Here is a 20,224-nt window from a genome sequence, read left to right on the forward strand (position 1 = left end):
GGAATCCCTAATCTCTACTTTTGTTTTTTTAATTTTTTTTTTTGTTTTTGTTTTTTTAATTTATTTATGATAGTCACAGAGAGAGAGAGAGAGAGGCAGAGACACAGGCAGAGGGAGAAGCAGGCTCCATGCACCGGGAGCCCGACGTGGGACTCGATCCCGGGTCTCCAGGATCGCGCCCTGGGCCAAAGGCAGGCGCTAAACCGCTGTGCCACCCAGGGATCCCCTAATCTCTACTTTTGAATAATGTCTGCTTTAAGCCTCCAGTTGATCTTTGCTGTTAGATCATCTGATAACATTGGAATCATCTCACAGTGTCCTGTGGATCCCAGCCACCCTGGGAGGTGGCTATTGGTGTGCCCATTTTGGTTTTGAGTAATGTCAGGTTCAGAGAGGTGAAGGTGACCCAACCAATAAGTAGCAGAGCCCAGACTGGACTCCTACCCTCTGCTCTATTTCAGCACAGCATTTTCGTAAAATTACCAACCTAGCCTTTACAGATGGAAACTCTAATGAACTAGTCATAATCAGCACTTGCATTTTGTCAGTGCTCTGTGGTTATCCAGGATTTCCTGCATTAGCATTTCTAGGTAATTGGCCTCAAGGGCTTCAGTTATCACTAGTTAATCAGTTTGTACAAGCCAGTGGTTCTCAAGTGGAGACTATTTTGTGCCCCGTACTCCTCCCCAGCAGTTGGCAGTGCTGCTGGCATCTAGTGGGTAGAAGTCAGGAATGCTGCAAAAAATCTTCAAATGTGCAGGACACCACCACAACAAAGGATTATCCAGACCCAAAATGTCAGTAGTGCCAAATTCGAGAAATTCTGTTATAAATAAAATATTTTTGTTTCAGTTGAATGAAATTGTATTTCAGTTTTATCACTGCTCGGAACATGTATCACTTTGGACAATACTTTTTTTTTTTTTTTTTTTTTTTTTATGATAGTCACAGAGAGAGAGAGAGAGAGAGGCAGAGACACAGGCAGAGGGAGAAGCAGGCTCCATGCACTGGGAGCCCGACATGGGACTCGATCCCGGGTCTCCAAGATTGCACCCCAGGCCAAAGGCAGGTGCTAAACCGCTGCGCCACCCAGGGATCCCCAGACAATACTTTTTAAAGAACTAAAGAGAGGGAATCCCTGGGTGGCTCAGCGGTTTAGCGCCTGCCTTTGGCCTGGGGTGCAATCCTGGAGACCAGGGATCGAGTCCCACGTCGGGCTCCCAGCATGGAGCCTGCTTCTCCCTCCTCCTGTGTCTCTGCCTCTCTCTCTCTCTCTATGTCTGTCATAAATAAATAAATAAATCTTTAAAAAAAAAAGAACTAAAGAGATATAGTAGTTTGATTTAGACAAAGGAAGGATTACCATTATATAGTATAAAAGCATTCTTAAGAAATCTCAAATATTAAAACCTTATTAAGGCACCTAGAACAGATATGAAAGAGCACAAACAAGATAACTTTTTAAGGTACCTTTGAGCCTTCTGAAAAAATAGAAGTCTTTGATGTTTTCTTTAAATGTTACTTGGAGGAAGCAGAATCTTGGCATTGTGCTGAGTAGGCTGCAAATCAAGCTGATTGAGTCAGGAATCTGCCAGGATGTAGGATTATTCCACTTAGCAGGAGGTGGTATGATCTCTGTTACCATCTTAGAAGCAAAAAATTTCTAAGGTGTTAGGTACCTTTGAATGTGAAGGATGCAGTATGTGCAATTGTAGGCAAGATGAGCCATCTCACTTCTCTGAAGGAGGGAATGAGAGCATGCTGCCATGCACCCACCATTCTGTGGCCACAGCATTCAACTGTGCCAAAAAACTGGTCCAAGAGCTTTGCTCAAACTTTCTTGGTAGTTAATTAGAAAATGTCATTAAGTGCTTTAGAATGCAGTTTTAAAATATAAGACCAAAAAAGACATGCAAGCTGAGCTGACACGCCTAATAAGATGTCATGTCCATCTCTGTTGCCATTCCTTAAATAAGCCTCTTGGACTTTCCTCCCATTCTTGCCCAAGCTCCATTTTCCACATCTTATTCATGTGCTGTCTCACTAAGCCATGAGCTCCTTTAGAGAAGAAGCTATATTTTGGACATTTTTTTGTATTCCCAGCATCTGACAATCTGGCAATAATGAGCTGCCCGTGTGAAAGGATGATTGGATGGTTGGATGGATGGAATAGATGGCAGAAATCCTTAATCTGAACGCTGCTTATCGTCTAGCTCTTTCTGCCCTTTCCAGGGTGAGCCAACAATGTTGCAGGTAGCTCAGCTCTGCTCTCTGAGAACTGGCCAGGGAATTCTTTTTCCCTAAACTAGTACATTTGACTAAATTGCACAAAACTTCATCCCATAATCTTCATAAATAGAGTAGAACAGCTGTCCCATTGAACGCAGAGCTTTAGAACTCCCCAGAGTAGATTTCCTTTATAATAAAATTACATCCTGCTTGAATATGTTGTCCTGGTTATTCAGTTGTACGTGGCTGGGATTTGTGATCCTTTACTGCAATTAATATGCCTCTCTCTCCTCTATTTATTTTTATTTTTATTTTCTCCCCTATTTAAATAGCTGTAAGTACTTTGACTGAATCAACTCTGAAGAATGTCCCTCAAGTGGTAAACGTGCAGGAACTGAAAAATAATCCTACAGCCACCTCTGCAGCGATGAGGTATGTAACTGCTTTGTTAAACTGTGTTTAAGCCAGGGAGTTCTTCTGTAATAGCGATGAGCTGTCTGCAGGGAGCAGCACTGCTGCTGTCACAGTTTCTGGCAGAGCCTTAGGTTCTCTTAGGTTAGATCTCTTTATCCATGACACCCTCTCCCAGGCACAGGGAAGAGTTGAGGGGCATTTCTTCACTTTGAACATAGGGATGGTGAGTACCAGTGTAATTCAGGGAGTTGGTGTCTGGCGATTAGTCCAGCGGTAGGAAGAGCAGCCACAGGCCCAGTGTTTTTTCCACATTGTGCCTGTTCTCTTCATCCCTTAGAGCAGGTCTGCTCACTGCTGTGTTTGGGCCTTATCAAGTGGCTCTGCATCTCTAGTCCACTGGCCTTCTCTTTCTTCTACATTGGTCCGTTTATCAACACTGCCTGTTCCAGGAATTTCTTAGTTATCTCAGGGCTATCCTAACAGCCAAAAACAAGCCTACTCACTTTCCTATCTTGTAGTGACCTTGAAGCTTTGGTATGCTGTTTATACCAAGATGGCATTTGTGGTTGTTGTGAACTTCCCAAGAGAAAAAACTGTACATTAGAGTTTGGGAATTGTAGCCAAATTCCTAGTGTAGGGAAGGCAAAGAAAAGCCACCAAAAGGCAGAATATTGCATAAGACAGGAATATCCAGCTTAACGGTAAAAGCAACGTAGTCTGGTATTTCTGAGATACTTTAGCCATTAACCATGGAGTAGAAACACCTCTTAGTGATTTCATTTAACCATTTCTTAAACTCTGTTTCCTTCAACTGGTTCTTAGCATATCTCTGATCAGGGTTTTGTCAGAGAAACAGTTCTAAGTTTGCCTTTCCTCTGACTTGAGGAAAATAGACACAAAAAATCAAAAGGAATCTTAAAGAAACTTTCTCTCCCTTCCCTATGGATTTGGACTCTAGTACAGTTATTGAACTTGTATGCCCAGCAAGTTGCCTGGAACATAGTTCATTTATACTTTTTTTATTTTTTGCTTTTATTTATTTATTAAAGAGATACAGAGATAGTGAGAGAGAGAGCATGGAGCAGGGAGGAGAGGGAGAAGCAGGCTCTCCACTGAGCAGCCCTACACAGGACTCGATCCCAAGACCCTGGGACCATGACCCAAACCAAAGGCAGGCACTCAGCTGGTGGAACCACCCAGGCGCCTCATAGTTCATTTTTATTTTTTTTAAAGATTTTATTTATTTATTTGAGAGAGTGACAGAGCAAGCATGAACAAGGTGGGGAGGATGGGCAGAGGGAGAGGGGAGACTCCCCTCTGAGCAGGAAGCTGATGCGGGGCTTGATCCCAGGACCCTGAGATCATGACCTGAGCTGAAGGCAGATGCTTAACCACCTGAGCCACCCAGGCGCCCCTCATAGTTCATTTTTAATCACCATGCATTGAGTAATGTGTTAATGCTAAGCAGAATTCATAAATGCAAATTGACATTTACTACATCTTCCAATAAGAAAGCTAAAGAAATACGTTCATTATGAAATTGCTTTCATATTCTGTTAAGCGGTAGTTTCCCTAAGTGTATTTTAAGTATTTAACTTTGCATTTAACTTCCTGAGTAGTATCTTGCAGAAGATTATTATAAGATGAGCTTACATATTTCTGCTATTGATGTATCTTATGTTCATTGGCTTCATCCATTACATTCATTGACTAACCACCCTGTTTTAAGTAAGGAAGAGGGTTTATCTAGTGCGAATCTATGGGTACTCAGTCACTTTGGATCCCACAGATTCTTATGGGGCATCTGCTAGGAGTATGATACTGCCCTGGGTATTAGGGGATGCAGTAGTGAATAAGACCTACCAAGTCCCCGCTTTCATAGCACTTATATTTTAGCAAGACAGCCACTAAATTGGCAATTACGCAAGGAGTTGTATGATTGCAATATAATAAGTCCAATGAAGGAGTGCAGGGTGCTAAGAAAGCATATAATGAGGCAATTGGATTGAATCTGGGTTGATGAGGAGGTTGGTGAGGGAAACGTACTTTAGCTAGAAGTGAACAATGACCAACAGTTGCCCATAGAAGAGTGTTCTGGACAGAGGATGCAGAATCTGGAAACCCAAACTGGGGACAGGGCAGAGCACATTTCAGGCAGAGTTGAAGGAAGGCTGGTATGACCTGTCAGGAGGTAGAATATAGAATATGAAGAGGGGGGCCAAATGAGGTGAGGTTGTTGGTTTCTTTCTTTTTTTTTTTTTTTTTTTTTTTTTTTACCAAAACACACCAGACACACCCATTTCTTTCAGAAATTTTGGTGTTTATTTATTCTTTCAACAAATGCTTAATTTAGTACTTCTTTAAAAAAATGTATTTGTTTGAGAGAGAGAGAGTAGAGCACATGACCGGGGGGGGGGAGGGGGGGGAGGGGCAAAGGGAAAGGGAGGGAGGGAGAGAAGCAGATTCTGCATCAAGCTTGGAGTCTGACATGGGACTTGATCTCATGACCCCGAGATCATGACCCAAGCTGAACCCAACAGACTGAGCCACCCAGGTTCCCTTTAATTAATAAAATATTTAATACACTATTCTAGCTATTCTAGGTGCTGGGTATAAAGCAGTTAACGAAACAGACAAAAACCACCAATGAATCCTGCCCTAGATATAGAAAGACAATAAGTGTGAAATGAGTGAGTAAAATATGCAGTGTTTTAGGTGATGACAGATGTGGAGAAAATTGAAGTAGGAAGGGATTTAAGACCTATTATCTGGGTGTGGGCTACAATTTTAAAGAAGGTGGCCAAAGAAGGTGCTTCTCCTCCATGATTAATGACTAAACTATCTCAGAAGTACCAGACCATTGTGTATACATAGCACATCTTCTTTATTCATTCATCTGCTGAAGGACATCATAGCTCCTTCCACAGTTTGGCTATTGTGGATATTGCTGCTATGAGCTACCTACTATTTACATCAATGTGGATGGAACTGGAAGGTATTATGCTGAGTGAAAGACAATTATATGATTTCGCTCATATGTGGAATATAAGAAATAGTGAAAGGGGGATCCCTGGGTGGCGCGTCTGTTTAGCGCCTGCCTTTGGCCCTAAGTGTACATTGTTAATGACACCAAGTCATTTACCATGTTGTTTAAACCTCACCACTATTTATTTCCAGAATTTTTTCATTATCCCAGGTAGAACTTGTACCTATTAAATTATTAATAACTGTCCACTTCCCTCCAGCCCCTGCTAACTTCTGTGCTATCTTCTGTCTCTAAGAATTTGCCTATTCTAGGGATCCCTGGGTGGCGCAGCAGTTTGGCGCCTGCCTTTGGCCCAGGGCTCGATCCTAGAGACCCGGGATCGAATCCCACATCGGGCTCCTGGTGCATGGAGCCTGCTTCTCCCTCTGCCTGTGTCTCTGCCTCTCTCTCTCTCTCTCTGTGTGAGTATCGTAAATTTAAAAAAAAAAAAAATTGCCTATTCTAGGTACCCTATAGAAGTGGAATCCTATGATATTGGTCCTTTTGTATCTGGCTTATTTCACTTGAATTTTTAAGATTCATTCATGTTGTGGCATGTGTCAGAATTTCGTTCCTTTTATGGCTGAATAATATTCCATTGTATGGATACTCTATTTTGCTTAGCCATTCATCCATTGATGGACACGTGGGTGTTTCCCCCTCTTAGCTATTGTGACTAATGTAGTAGATGTTGTGTAGTGTACAAATGTCTGTTTGAGTCCCTGCTTTCAAGTATTTTGGGTAATGTTTAATTTATTTTTGGGAGGGTGGGTGGGTGGGCAATGTTTTAGAACCAGAATTGCTAGGGGCACCTGGGTAACTCAGTCATTTGAGCCTCTGACTCTTGATTTTGGCTTAAGTCATGATCTCAGGGTCATGGGATCCAGTCCCTCTCGCTCTGCTCTTTTCTCCCTGCTCATGTGCACATGTACTCTCTTTCTTTCTCAAGCAAGTAAATAAATAAAGTCTTTTAAAAAAATTGCTAGGGCAGCCCTGGTGGCTTAGTGGTTTAGCGCTGCCTTCAGCCCAGGATGTGATCCTGGAAACCCGGGATCGAGTCCCACATTGGGCTCCCAGCATGGAGCCTGCTTCTCCCTCTGTCTGTCTGTCTCTCTCTTTCTCTTTCTCTCTCTGTCTCTAAGAAATAAATAAATAATCTTAAAAATTAAAAAAAATTAAAAATTGCTAGACCATATTGTTAATTCAGTGTTTAGCTGTTTAAGCTAAACATAGTTCAAACTGTTTTCCAAAGCAGCTACACCCTTTTACATTCGCAGCAGCAATGAGTGAGAGTTCCATTTTTCTCTACATCCTCACCAACACTTGTACTCTGCATGTTTTTGATTTTAGTCATGCTAGCTGGATGTTAAGTGGTATCTCATGTTTTGTTTTTTTTTTTAAAGATTTTATTTATTTATTCATAGAGACAGAGAGAGGGAGGCAGAGACACAGGCAGAGGGAGAAGCAGGCATCATACAGAGAGCCTGATGTGGGACTCAGTCCAGGGTCTCCAGGATCATGCCCTGGGCTGCAGGCGGCGCTAAACTGCTGCGCCACCGGGGCTGCCCTCATGTGGTTTTAATATGCATTTCCTAATGACTAATGATGTTGGGCATCCATTTGTGCTTATTGGCCATTTGTATCTTCTTTGGAAAAATGTCCATTTAGATCCTTTGCCCATTCATAAAATGGATTGTCTCCCACTCCTCAGGTGGTTTTTCACTTTCTTGATGACATCCTTTGAATCACAAAAGTTTTAATTTTGATGAAGTTGTTTATTGTTTTCTCTTTTTTTCTTTTTCCTGTGCTTTGGATGTCATATTTAAGAAATCATTGCCATATCAGAGATCATAAAGATTTATGTCTATATTTTCTTCTAAATCTTTTAGTTTTAGTTCTTACATTTTGGTCTTTGATCCATTTTGACTTAATTTTTGTAAATAGTATGACATGGTGGTCTACCTTCATTCTTTGGCAAGTGGATATCCAGTTGTCCCAGCTCCATTTGTCGAAAAACTCTTTTTTTCCTCCATTAAATTGTCTTGGTGCCCTTGTTACATTGATTGGTTTTTGAATGTTAAAGCAGTCTTTAATAATGATGCATTACCCTTGTTGTATATGGTTGGATTCCATTTTCTAAAATTCTTTTAAGTGGGACACCTGGGTTGGCTCAGTGGTTAAGCATGTCTGCCTTCAGCTCAGGATGTGATCCTGGAGTTCTGGGATCGAGTCCCACATCAGACTCCTTGCATGGAGCCTGCTTCTCCCTCTGCCTATGTCTCTGCCTCTTTCTTTCTGTGTCTCTCATGAATAAATAAATAAAAATCTTTAAAAACAAATAAAATTCGTTTAAGAGTTTTTGCATCTAAGGCACCTGGGTGGCTCAGTGGTTGAGTATCTGCCTTTGGTTCAGGTCATGATCCCGGGGTCCTGGGATTGAGTCCTGCATCAGGCTCCTACTGTTTCTCAGCTCTGCCTATGTCTCTCTCTCATGAATAAATAAGTAATCTTTCTTTTTTTTTAAGATTTTATTTATTCATTCATGAAAAACGCAGAGAAGCAGAGACATAGGCAGAGGGAGAAGCAGGCTTCCCAGTAGGAGGCCGATGTGGGACTTGATCTCAGGACCCGGGAGCCAAAGGCAGATGCTCAACCACTGAGCCATCTAGGCACCCCAATAAGTAAATCATCTTTAAAAAATGAATTTTTGCATCTACCTGAATGAAGGATATTGGTGTATTGATTTTCTTGTGATGTCTTTTTTCAGTTTTGTTTATTAGAACAATGCAGGCCTTGTAGGATGAGTTGGGAAGTATTTGTTCCTATTCAGTTCCTGGAAGAGTTTATGTAGATTTGTTATTATTTTATCTTTAAATGTTTGGTAGAAGTCACTTGTGGAGCCATCTGGGCCTAAAATTTTCAGGTTTTTTTAATAGCTATAAGATTCTTCAGCTTACCTACTTCTTCTTGAGTGAACTTTGGTAGTTTGTGTCTTTCATGAAATTTGTACATTTTGCGTGTCATCCTTGTTAAAGGGCCATGCTAGTCTTCTCTGTATCATTTCAATTTTAGTGTATGTGCTGCCAAAGCAAGCACAGGAAATTTCTACATTTTATTTGAATTGTTGAATGTGTTTTCGTGAGGTTTTTCATAATAGTCCCAAATTAGTAGCCTCTTAATGTGTTTAGAATTCATAGTGATTTCACTTCCCTCTTTTTTTCCTCCTGATCAGTCTAGCTAGAGGTTTATCAGTTTTATTGATCTCAAAGAACTAGCTTTTGGTTTCACTGATATTTTTTTTTTCCTATTATTCCCCCCCCCCCCTTTTTTTTTTCAGTTTTCTGTTTGCTTTGGGTTTTATTTGAACTTTTTCTTGTTTCTTAAGGTGGAAACCAAGTCATTGATTTGTGACCATTCTTTTCTGATACAGGCATTTGGTGTTATACACTTCTGTCTTGAACTACCTTGACTACATCCCACAGATTTTGAATATGTTCGGTTTTCATTTTCATTCAGTTCAAAATACTTTTTAATTTATCCTTTGGGGTTTAAAAAAATTTATATATATATATATATATATATATATATATGTACATATATATACACACACACACACCTATGGGTTATTTAAAAGTGTGTTAATTTCTAAATAGTTGGATGTTTTTTTAGATATCTTTTTGTTATTTTTAATTTAATTCCGCTGTGGTCAGAGAACATGCTTCATGTGACCTGAAGTCTTTAGAGTTTTTGAGACTTCTTTTATGACTCAGAACTGAGATCAACAAAGTTTTTCTTAAAGGACCATATAGTAAATATTTCACGCTTGTTAGGGTGACGTGTGGTCTCTATCTCAACCACTCATCCGGGCCACTGTAGCCTTCATGCAGCCGTAGACAATATGTAAATGAATAGGCATTGCTGTTAATAATAAAACTTTATTTATAAAAACAGGCAGTTGGTCCTTGCTCAGTAGTTTGCCAACTTCTGAACTAGAATATCAGTCATTTTGGTAAATGTTCTCTGTGTATTTCAAAAAGAACACGTATTCTGCTCTACTGGTTGAAGTGTTCTATAAATGTCAATTAAGTTAAGATAGTGGATAGTGTTGCTCAAGTGTTCTATATTCTTAATGATTTTATGTACTTGTTCTGTCAGTTACTGAAAGTGGTGGTGAGATTTTCAACTATAATTGTGGATTTGCTAACTTACCTAGCAGTGCTATCAGTTTTTGTGTCATTTTGAAATTCCTGTTATTGGTTGCATAAATGTTTAGGATTGTTACATTCTTTTGATGAAATGGCCCATTTATCATTATAAAAATGACGTTCTTTATCCCTGGTAAGATTAATTGCTCTGAAATCTACTTTCTCCTATATTAATTTAGCCAATCCAGTTTGCTTTGTTTGGTGCTAGTATGACATATCTTTTTTCCATTCTTTTATTTTGAACCTATTTTGTGTCTATAATTTAAAATGGATTTCTTGTAGACAACATATAGTTGAGTATTTGCTCTTTATTTAGGCTGACAATCTGTGACTTTAAATTGGAGTATATAGACCATTTATATTTAATATATGATGTTGGGTTTTATTTTTTTATTATTATTTTTTAAAGATTTTATTTATTTATTCATGAGAGACACAGAGAGAAAGGCAGAGACACAGGCAGAGGGAGAAGCAGGCTCCACGCAAGGAGCCCAATGCGGGACTCAATCCTGGGACTCTGGGATCATGCCCTGAGCCAAAGGCAGACGTTCAACTGCTGAGCCACCCAGGCGTCCCTGATGTTGGGTCTTACTTAATACATCATATTGCTGTTTGGTATATTTGTCTCATCTGTTCTTTGCTCCATTTTTTCCTCTTTTTTCTGCAGCTTCTTTTGGGTTGAATATTTTTTATGATTCTATTTTATCTTTCTCAGCTTAATCAGCTGTAACACTGTTATTTACATGATTGCATTAGGGTTTACAGTGTACTTCTTTAACTTACCCCATTCTGTCTCCAAGTGATACTGTACCCTCTGTCGGGGTCCCCACTCAGTGCAAGTCTTCTCCCTTTCCTTCTGTCCCTCCCACTGCTTGTGCATGCTCAGGCTCACTTTCTCTCTCTCTCAAATAAATAAATAAAATATTTTTTTAAAATACCATCTAAGAATCTTTTTTTTTTTTTTTTGAGATTTTATTTATTCATAGAGACAGAGAGAGAGAGGCAGAGACACAGGCAGAGGGAGAAGCAGGCTCCATGCAGGGAGCCTGACACAGGACTTGATCCCAGGTCTCCAGGATCACACCATGGGCTGCAGGCGGCACTAAACCGCTGCGCCACCAGGGCTGCCCTCATATAAGAATCTTATAGCAAAAAAAAAAAAAAAAAAGAATCTTATAGCAGTATTCCTCTGTTCCTGCCCTCCCCACCTTTGTGGTGCTGTCATCATCATTGTACATTTTACTTCCATTGGTGTTATCAGTTCCATGATACGTTCATTGTTACATATAGTTCATTATCTTTGAAGCAGATTTAAAGAAGAAGGAAAACCTCTTTTGCTTATCCAGATGGTGGTGTCATTTCTGGTGTCCTTCATTTGTTTATTTAATCCCATGTCTCTGTCTGGTATGTTTTCCCTTCTGCTTAAAGGGCTTCCTCTGACATTTCTTCAGGTGTAGATCTGAGTTCTTTCAGCTTGTGTGTGTCTGCCAAAGTCTTTATTTTGCTTTAGTTTTTGAAGGATATTTTCACTAAGAATTCTAGATTGGCAGTTTTTTCTTTCATGGACTTAAAAGATGTTGCTCCACTTTAAAAATAACTTTAGTAACGACCATAACCTTAAAAAAAACTTTGATCCTTGTCTTCTGATTATAAATGTTCATTGTAGACATTATAATAAGCAGAGATAGTTAAAAAGAACAAAATTGGGGCACCTGAGTGACTCAGTGGGTTAAGCATCTGCCTTTGGCTCAGGGTGTGATCCCAGGGTTCTGGGATTGAGCCCCTCATGTGGCTCCCTGCTCAGTGGGGAGTCTGCTTCTCCCTCTGCCCCTCCCCAGCTCGTGCTTGCTTGCTTGCTCACTCTCAAATAATAAAATAATAAAAATAAAAAGAACAAAATTAAAATCACCTTTATTCCCACCATAGAGATTCAGTCACTATTTACATATTATTCATCTTTATTCTATGAAAATTTAGTTTTTTCAAGTTTGAATACATGAAGCTTTGAAACCTCCTCTTTCAGCTTAATCATGCAACATTATTGTGAACGTTTTCCACAGTCTTAGTAAATTCTTAACAGAATCCCATTTTTATATTTAATATAGGCCCTTCTCAGAGCTCTAAAGCAGTTCCAACTTACATTATTTAAGTCATTTGGCATATGGACATTCATACAAGAACCACTGTTTGGGTTAGTAGACTTAATGATATTTGGGAAAATATTTTGAATTTTCAGGGACATAAAATTTACCAGTAGGGGACAACGGTTAAAATCTCCAATGATGGATATAAGAAACTCATGAAAATGAACTGATAGCTTTTTTTTCCCCCTCCACTGATTGATATTGGGGATGCTCCTCTTGCATTATTACCAACGAGGCTTGATAAATAATTGGCCACATGAATCATTTTGCACACTTGTAGCTGTATCTATAGGATAAACTCTCCAGTGCAAGACTGCTGAGGCCATGGGGGTGTCTGTGTCCTTGTATCCAGATGTGGGTGTAATTGTGACAGCTGTTGCCATATTTACCCCCTTAGAGGTTGTATCATTTATCTTCCCACAAGCAGTGTATGATGACATGCTGACCGGTATCTTTACCCAGAGTGTCTCATTTGTTATCACCCTTGAGGGTGACTGCCCATCTGGTAGATGAGAAAATGGACTTTTGTTTTCCACGTTTCCTATCATCTGCTTTCTTTTTCTCCCCTGATTTTGTTTTGTCTGTTTCTTCAGCTGCTCTTGAGATGTTGTCCTTTCTCCCCACTTGCCTTACCTTTCTCTAAACTATTACCAAAAGTTTCTTAAGTCATTAGGTAACTTTTGAGTAGCTTTCACAGCTTAGATCTGCTGTGTCATCCACTAATACATAACAGGATACTCATGATCATAATTCAGATTTATCAAAATAAAGCATAGCCCGGTTTCTTGTTTTTTAAGATCCTTAAAATGTTGAAATAGAGGCACCTGGCTGGCTCAGTCGGTAGAGCATGCAACTCTTGATCACGGAGTTGTGAGTTCGAGCCCTGGGCATGGAGCTTATTTAAAAAAAATGTTGAAACAGGTAAAAGAATGAGTAGTTGGCCCCTTTCACAACAACAATATATTTACCTTGTTAAAGTTCATTGACATCTAAAGGACTGCTAAGAAAAGGCCAAGATGACATTTTCATGCTTCAATGTCTCAACAATTCAGTGTTATAATCGTGTGTAGATCATGCACCCTACAGCATGTGTGCCTCAGTCCACCTCTGTGGGCATATGACGTTGGTAGGGTGTGCTAACAACAGGGAGCAGAGTGACTCTTCTGTATTCAAGGCAGCCCTTGACACAGGTGTGTGGTGACATTTCCTGTGTGTAGGATATTTGGTATTTTCATCTGTAATTATTGCTTAATTTTTATCAGAGTGTTCTGGGGAACGGGAGCCAGAGGACATAGATTCTTTTGAGAGTGTTTTTCTCCAGTAACCAAATTGGACCACTCTCCGTGACCTGTGTGACCCCATTACTCATCTCTAAAGCAGCACTTGAGTGTTGTCAGTAATGTAATGTCATCTGTGGACACCTGTGCTATGGGTTTCTCTTTGGGGTTCTGGTGCAGTGCCAGTTTCTGCTTGCGGTCCTCTGACTTGTTTTTGCTTGTGGAACAGCACATCAAATGAAGTTCTGATCATCCCTATCAGGCCTGTGCTGCTAGAAAGTAGAATTCAGTCATCCCTTGCTTTTGCTGTCTTGGATCATGGCAGATGTAGTCCATCTAGATCTAGTCCCATCTGGTCCACTGGTTTGTCAGCAGACTGCGCTGAGCAGCATTTCTCTGCAGGGCTATCACGTGGGCCAGTGTGTAGGTACTGTGAATTCCTAATGTTGTGTGTTTGGGGATTTAGGACACCCAAGAGATTTTATAGCATTATCACAAACATTTAGAACGATAATTACACTCAGCCTATTTTGTGTGTGATTTAGTTTACCATCACGTCATAACTAAGTTTTAGGCATAAAAAGTATTCTAAAGTTGGATAAATTGCTGCTTTTATTTTTACTTATAATTTCTTTTTTGTTTGTCTTTGGGAAAGAATAAAAGATTTTCATTTCCCTTGTGGTTATTTATGAGCTCAAACCACATCTTTACCCAGGTCTGCCGTGTCTGCCCAGGGCTTTCTTAGTCTTAGCAGCCTCAGTCCCACATTCCTTCTCTCTCTGGTGGACTATCTCAGGGGAGCAGAGACATGTTTCTTCAGAGAACACATTTTTAGCTTCTTCTGTCTTCATGGAAAAGCAAAGGGGATTTGTTTCATTGAAAATAACTCCATTTTTTCTCATCTCTTAATCTCATAAAGTTTGGGACAGTTCCTGTGTTTATCCAGCAGAGGATCGTGAGGTGCTTGTAAGATTGTTAAATCATTTAATAATTTTCTTCTATGAGGCATGGGCTTATTTTAGTCTTTCCTCTTCCAAATTAATTTTTTGATGGAAAAATAGCAATCCTCCCTATTCTAGGGGGAATTCTGAAAAATAAAACTAGATCCTACAGCTACTACTGCTATACTTACCAGTCAAAGAAGCTTTGGGCTTAGGACAGATAAATAAATTGCTTTCAGTAGCCAAGAGTAGAGCTTTTATCCATGATTGCATTAATACGCAAGAGAGTTTGTTCCCTCACACTTTTAACACTAAATAATTACTGAAATAACAGCTCACTGCATACCTCATTCAGAGTTAACAAAAGATCTCTTTTCTACAAATAGTGGATAGGCTTCTCAGACTGCAACAGAGGTGCAGTTTGTAGTTTGTACGGTACAGGGGTACATTTGAATCTCTGTGTGCTGACCTGGTGGGCAGTGGGCTCAAAGGGGCTGGTTGCTATCTCTTCTTTAAGTAATACAGTCCAGGGATGCCTGGGTGACTCAGCAGTTTAGCGCCTGCCTTTGGCCCAGGGCGTGATCCTGGGGTCCCGGGATTGAGTAAGTAACAGTTCATATACATCCCATGGATCCTGATGAACATTTTCTCAGGCTTGGAAAGGGAATCAGGCATGCCCCATAGAATCTAGAACTGGGGATGGCGGGGAGGGAGAAGATAAAGAAGGCTGACTCTCCTGAAAAGAAAAAGCTCTACTTCTGAAAAGTTTTAACTTTTTTTCTTAGGATTTCAGGAAGAAAAAAAAAGTTTTAGGCTCACTACTTTGACTTTTATGCTGAAGACTCAGATTTCATTTAAAGAATTTATTCTTCAGAAAAGTATTAAATGGGGGATCCCTGGGTGGCTTAGTGGTTTAGCGCCTGCCTTTGGCCCAGGGCATGATCTGGAGTCCTGGGATCGAGTCCCACATCGGGCTCCCTCCATGGAGCCTGCTTCTCCCTCTGCCAGTGTCTCTGCCTCTCTCTCTCTCTGTGTCTCTCATAAATGAATAAATAAAATCTTTTTAAAAAGAAAGAAAGAAAAGTGTTAAATGACTGGTTAGGGTCCCTGACATTGTCTACCCAAAATTAGTATGATTTATTGGATAGAAGGTAGGCTCGGGCAGCCCGGGTGGCTTCAGTGGTTTAGCACCTGCCTTCAGCCCAGGGTGTGATCCTTGGAGACCCAGGATCGAGTCCCGCATTGGGCTCCCTGCATGGAGCCTGCTTCTCCCTCTGTCTGTCTGTCTCTTTCTCTGTGTCTCTCATGAATAAAAAAATAAAATCTTAAAAAAAAAAAAAAAAAGGTAGGCTCAAGGATGAATATAATTTCCACCTACGTGCCTTCCTGTTGAGCATATGCTTTTGTGTTTTCCAGTTCTTCGGTGCCATACTCTTCAGCCAAGACACCTCACCCTGTGATGACCCCAGTAGCTGCTAACCAGGCTAAGCAGGTGACTTACTGATCTTTGCTTTTGTGAACAGCCATGCTGTTTTAAGTACTGTTTTAAGTCCTGACTTCATTTAAACAGATTATAGGTCTAACAAAGACCTGTGATCCTTTCCTTACAATTTATGCTTCCCTATAATTTAATTTAGTAGGTCATTTGGGACCTGACATTGTCTTCTCAGGTCATTTAACATTCTGCATCTAGTCATCTTGGGTCATAATTCTAATACCTTATAGTTGTTCAGGATATTTGGGTTTATAATTTACTTTCACTTAACATGATCTTCATTTACCCATATGACAGCCATGTGCAATAGAATGGGGCAGATGTTTAAATGTGTTTCACAGATAAAGAGGCTGAGGCGCAGGTGACCAGTGCAAGCTCACATGATCAGTAGATGCTGGAGCCAGAGCTGGACCCCAGCTCTTGTACCATCTTCCTGTCTGTGGCTTTCAGGATCAGTACCTGGAGAGTGACTTCTGGCTTTCTCCTACAGTCTCTTTTTCAGAGCTTGCCTATTCAGTGACGTTCAGTAGGTCTACAACTAGGCTTTTGCCTGATGAAAAATTGTTACTGTCTCACAAAAATAGGTTATATTATAAACAATTAAACAATTCAGCAAAGACTAATAGGAAGTGGCTAAAAGATAGATCAAGCTATCTTTGAAACCTTCCCCAAGAAAACCTGGTTTCTCCACTAATCTCCATGTCTCTGAGATGAGTCATTTCAGATCGTGTTTGAGATTGAACATCACAATTTGCCTATCATGAGTTTTCAACATAGCTCTGAGCCTTGGTTTGCCATGACTTAAGATGGCATTTTAGCATTTGGTCATGCCTCTGGAGGGTTCCATGTTGACCTTATGTAGGCATAAGTCATAACAAATAAGAGTAAAGCAACATTCTCTGAAGATGGAGAAGTTGAACAGTTTTGCTTTTTATTTTATTATGAATTTATTGAGAATCAGTATCTATTTCATTCATTCACTTACTCTTCTACCTGATAATCTGGTCCCTCTTGTGTACCAGGGACTGTGCTGGGCACTAAGAAAATAGCCACATACCACACAGGCAAGACTGTGTTCTTGGAGCTTGCAGGATATTCCATTTGCATCCTCCAGTACACTCTTACACATGGCAGGCATTTTAAAGTACTCACATTGTAAGGATTTTTTAAATTAAGATAAATTTTTAAATTTAAATTTTAAATTTAAATTAAAAGTGCTTATGCTTGCTTACTTTTAGATGTTCTTGTTTTATATGTTTCTTTATTCTAAAGGATGGTTAGTGGTTTCACATAAATGTTCTGCTTGTGTTCTGTTACAGGGATCTCTAATTAATTCCCTGAAGCCATCGGGGCCCACGCCAGTGTCCAGTCAGTTGTCATCTGGTGATAAAGCTTCAGGTCAGTTTGCATTTTTGTTTTAGTGAAAATAAATGCAAAAGAACCCACACCCACAGCAGAGGTTAGTGTTCTAGATCATAGAGGGCAGTTGACATAGGAAACCAAGTAAAGAGATCTTGGAAGGTTTCAGTTGATGAAGAGTCTCTAGGAAATAGCGAGCCCTCCACCAGCTCTGCAGACTTCGAAATTCAAGCACAGTATGAAAAAAAGTCTTCCTAGAAATGCTCTTCCTGAAAAGGAGCAATACCGTTGTCTTCACTAGCCTTGCTGGATGATCAAAGTTAAGAGGGGAGGAGAGTGGAACAGAAACTATAGTCTTCTACTAAAAGGAGTGAAATATCCTCTTGGTTCACAGTGATAATTCAAAGCTGGAAAAACAGAACAGTTGTAATATAAGATGTCAGAGTAGATATAATGTCAGTATCAGATTTTATGGTTTCACGTACTTCCCAAAGCCCACTCAAGCATAGTTATTCTTAAAATTCATAGTTTTTGTAGTCACCATTGGTGCCAGGACCAAGGGGTCAACGTTCCCCAAACCACCTTGAAGCACAAGGTTATGTATAACTTGATGTTGATGTGGGGTCGTCCTTGGCACCCCCTTCCTGGTGGCTCCTTTTTTTATAACCCCTAGTTTGGCATGTGTCACCTTTTGCTTTGGGAGTCTTGTGCTGCCTGCAGTTCTGTGTTTTCACCACACTATGGACTCCGACTTTGGCTTTCATTCATGCTCTCAAGTGGGTCTCCAGGCGGATTCTGTTGGACACTGAACCTCCCCCATCGGCAGCCCACATTCTGTCATCTCTGCTCAGCCATATAGTCATTCTATTCTCTATGATTGAGAGCTATCTGCCTGGATATTGGGTCTATCTTCTGTAAATAGTCCTTGCACTCAGAAGAAATCCATTAGCATGTATGCCAAAGTTGAGCTCTAGAATTTGGATTAGTGCAGAGCCACCATTGTGTCGTGTAAACTTTCTATGAGAAGGAGTTACGTAGCGCTTTTTAACTGAGATCTAAAGTTGTCTGTTAAAAGGGAAAATTTAGTGGAGTTGTCAAAGACTTTTGAATCATTTAGGATTCAAATTAAGTTCATTTCCATTTCTGGCTAATGTTTTAGAAAGTTTTTGAAAGACATCTATCCCAACTTCTTTCAAGGACTGCTTTGAAGAGCTTGTTGTCACTCTAGAACTTAAGAACCAAGGATATCTAAGAAACTTTGCTTCACATACATCTTACACAGTTAGCGTGACTTTCCCAGACATTTTCTGAGATTCATCATGCAGCAGTGATTGTGAAATCTGTCTTTCATTGCTCGGCATATACTTCTGTTTTCACTCACTGGATAATCAATGGAAAAGGGTTTTGGGGACAGAAAAATTTCCCTGAAAAATACTATTCAGAAGCTTACAAAGTTTCTTTAAAAATTTATTCTGAGACCTCTGTAGTTCTCTCTTTTAAGAATGGAAATACCTCCGTTGCTATTCTGATTATGAAACAATTTTAGATGTTCAAAAAGTCTACACTGAAGAGGTATAGAATGTAAAAAAGTAAAAGCTGCCCTTTCAATTCATATTCTAGAAATAGCAGCCCTTAATGTTTTAATTTGTATATCTCGAAGTTTACTTCATTGTTGTTGGTTTTTTTTTTAACAAAAATAGGCATATCCTGTGTATGTTAATCCTCCCCCCATTGCAGTAACTATTCGGCTCATCTTTCCAAATCTGACACAGCTCTAACTAACTTATTTCAGCTGTAGCCTAGGAGTTGCACCCTGTTAAGTTTTATCAGTCCTATGCTGATAGTTTAGATTGTTTCTAATTTTTCAAGATTATAAGCAAGATTGCATTGAATATCCCTATACACACCACATTGCATTATAGTAATTTTTAAAATAATTTTATTAATATCTACCCCATACTCATCTGAAGAGAATGTACTTTTTCTTACATTTGATTTGATTTGATTTGTGCCTTTTTTTTTTTTTTTTAAAGTAGGCTTCATGCCCAACTCCAGTGTGGAGCCCAGCTTGGGGCTGGAACTCAGGAACTCATCAAGACCTGAGTTATCAAGAGTCAGACACTTAACTGACTGAGCCACCCAGGCGCCCCAGTTTGGGCTTTTTAGACATAGTGTTTCTTCTCCCTCCCTCTTTTAAAGTAGAGCAATGGGGGAGGAAATTAAAGATATACCCCAAACTGTTTATGAGTACTTACAGTGAAATTGAACTTGGAGAAGAGAATGGATCATACTTTTAGCTTTCTACACTTTCTGCATTGCAGGAATCATGTATTATTTTTGTAATGAAAAAGAAAGTTAATATTTGTTAAATATAAAACGATGCCCTAAGAGAAATACAGGAATGTAGAGAGAAAGCAAATAGCCATAAAGTCACTATTCAGATATATTTCGCCTATTAACCTATTTCTTTTTGGATCTTTTTCCTTCAGTTATATATTACTTAACCATAATTATAAAACTTCATTATAAATTATATCTTATAAAACTAAAAAACTACTTTCAGAGGTTTCAATTTAAACTGCACTGGAACGATTTTGATATTGTTTCTGGAAAGGAGGCTGGGGCATGTGTTGGTTTGGAATTAACACGGACGGAGCCAACCAGAAAGTTCAGAGGCAACACGTCCGCTCCCCTGGCCACTGACCTGACCTGTCAGAGAGCACGGTGGGGCCTCCGGACTGGAGCCGCGCTCCTCTACGTGGCATTGCACAACTGGTGCTACACAGAATCACAAAGTGGAACGGTGTTTCTAACAGCATTTTTGTAATGTTCTTATTTTCTTTCCCACGATTTCAGGGCCAGGGGCAGCCAAGATCGAAACAGCTGTGACTTCTCCTCCGCCTGCTGCTGGGCAGCTCAGCAAGTCGTTCTCATTTTCTCCAGCAGGGTCAGTAATGAACTAAATTTCATGGCAGATTGCCAGCAACCTTAGAGATAGCTTCCCCCAGTCTTAGAATCAGAGGTATATTTATCTGCGTATTAACTGTATATGAACCCCAGAGTTCTTATCACTTCAGTAATGCATCTGATAATAGTGGCAGCAGCTTATTGTCCTAATGTAGATCTGCAGCTGAC

General features: G+C 39.9%; 1 protein-coding gene and 1 pseudogene across 4 annotated transcripts in view; one reads left to right on the forward strand and one right to left on the reverse strand.

The window, feature by feature from the left end:
• Positions 1-20,224, forward strand: part of NUP214 (nucleoporin 214) — a 103,215-nt gene that overhangs the window by 44,541 nt on the left and 38,450 nt on the right. For all 4 annotated transcript variants that reach the window (XM_041724983.1, XM_041724986.1, XM_041724984.1 and 1 more), the window contains 4 exons: positions 2,562-2,661; positions 15,652-15,727; positions 17,050-17,128; positions 19,946-20,036. In XM_041724983.1, coding sequence (XP_041580917.1) covers positions 2,562-2,661; positions 15,652-15,727; positions 17,050-17,128; positions 19,946-20,036 — 346 coding nt within the window. The remainder of the gene's footprint in view (positions 1-2,561; positions 2,662-15,651; positions 15,728-17,049; positions 17,129-19,945; positions 20,037-20,224) is intronic.
• LOC121474304 lies at positions 8,666-8,764 on the reverse strand (annotated as a pseudogene).

The sequence above is a fragment of the Vulpes lagopus genome, chromosome 12, assembly GCF_018345385.1.
Source record: "Vulpes lagopus strain Blue_001 chromosome 12, ASM1834538v1, whole genome shotgun sequence".
Classification (NCBI taxonomy): Eukaryota; Metazoa; Chordata; class Mammalia; order Carnivora; family Canidae; genus Vulpes; species Vulpes lagopus.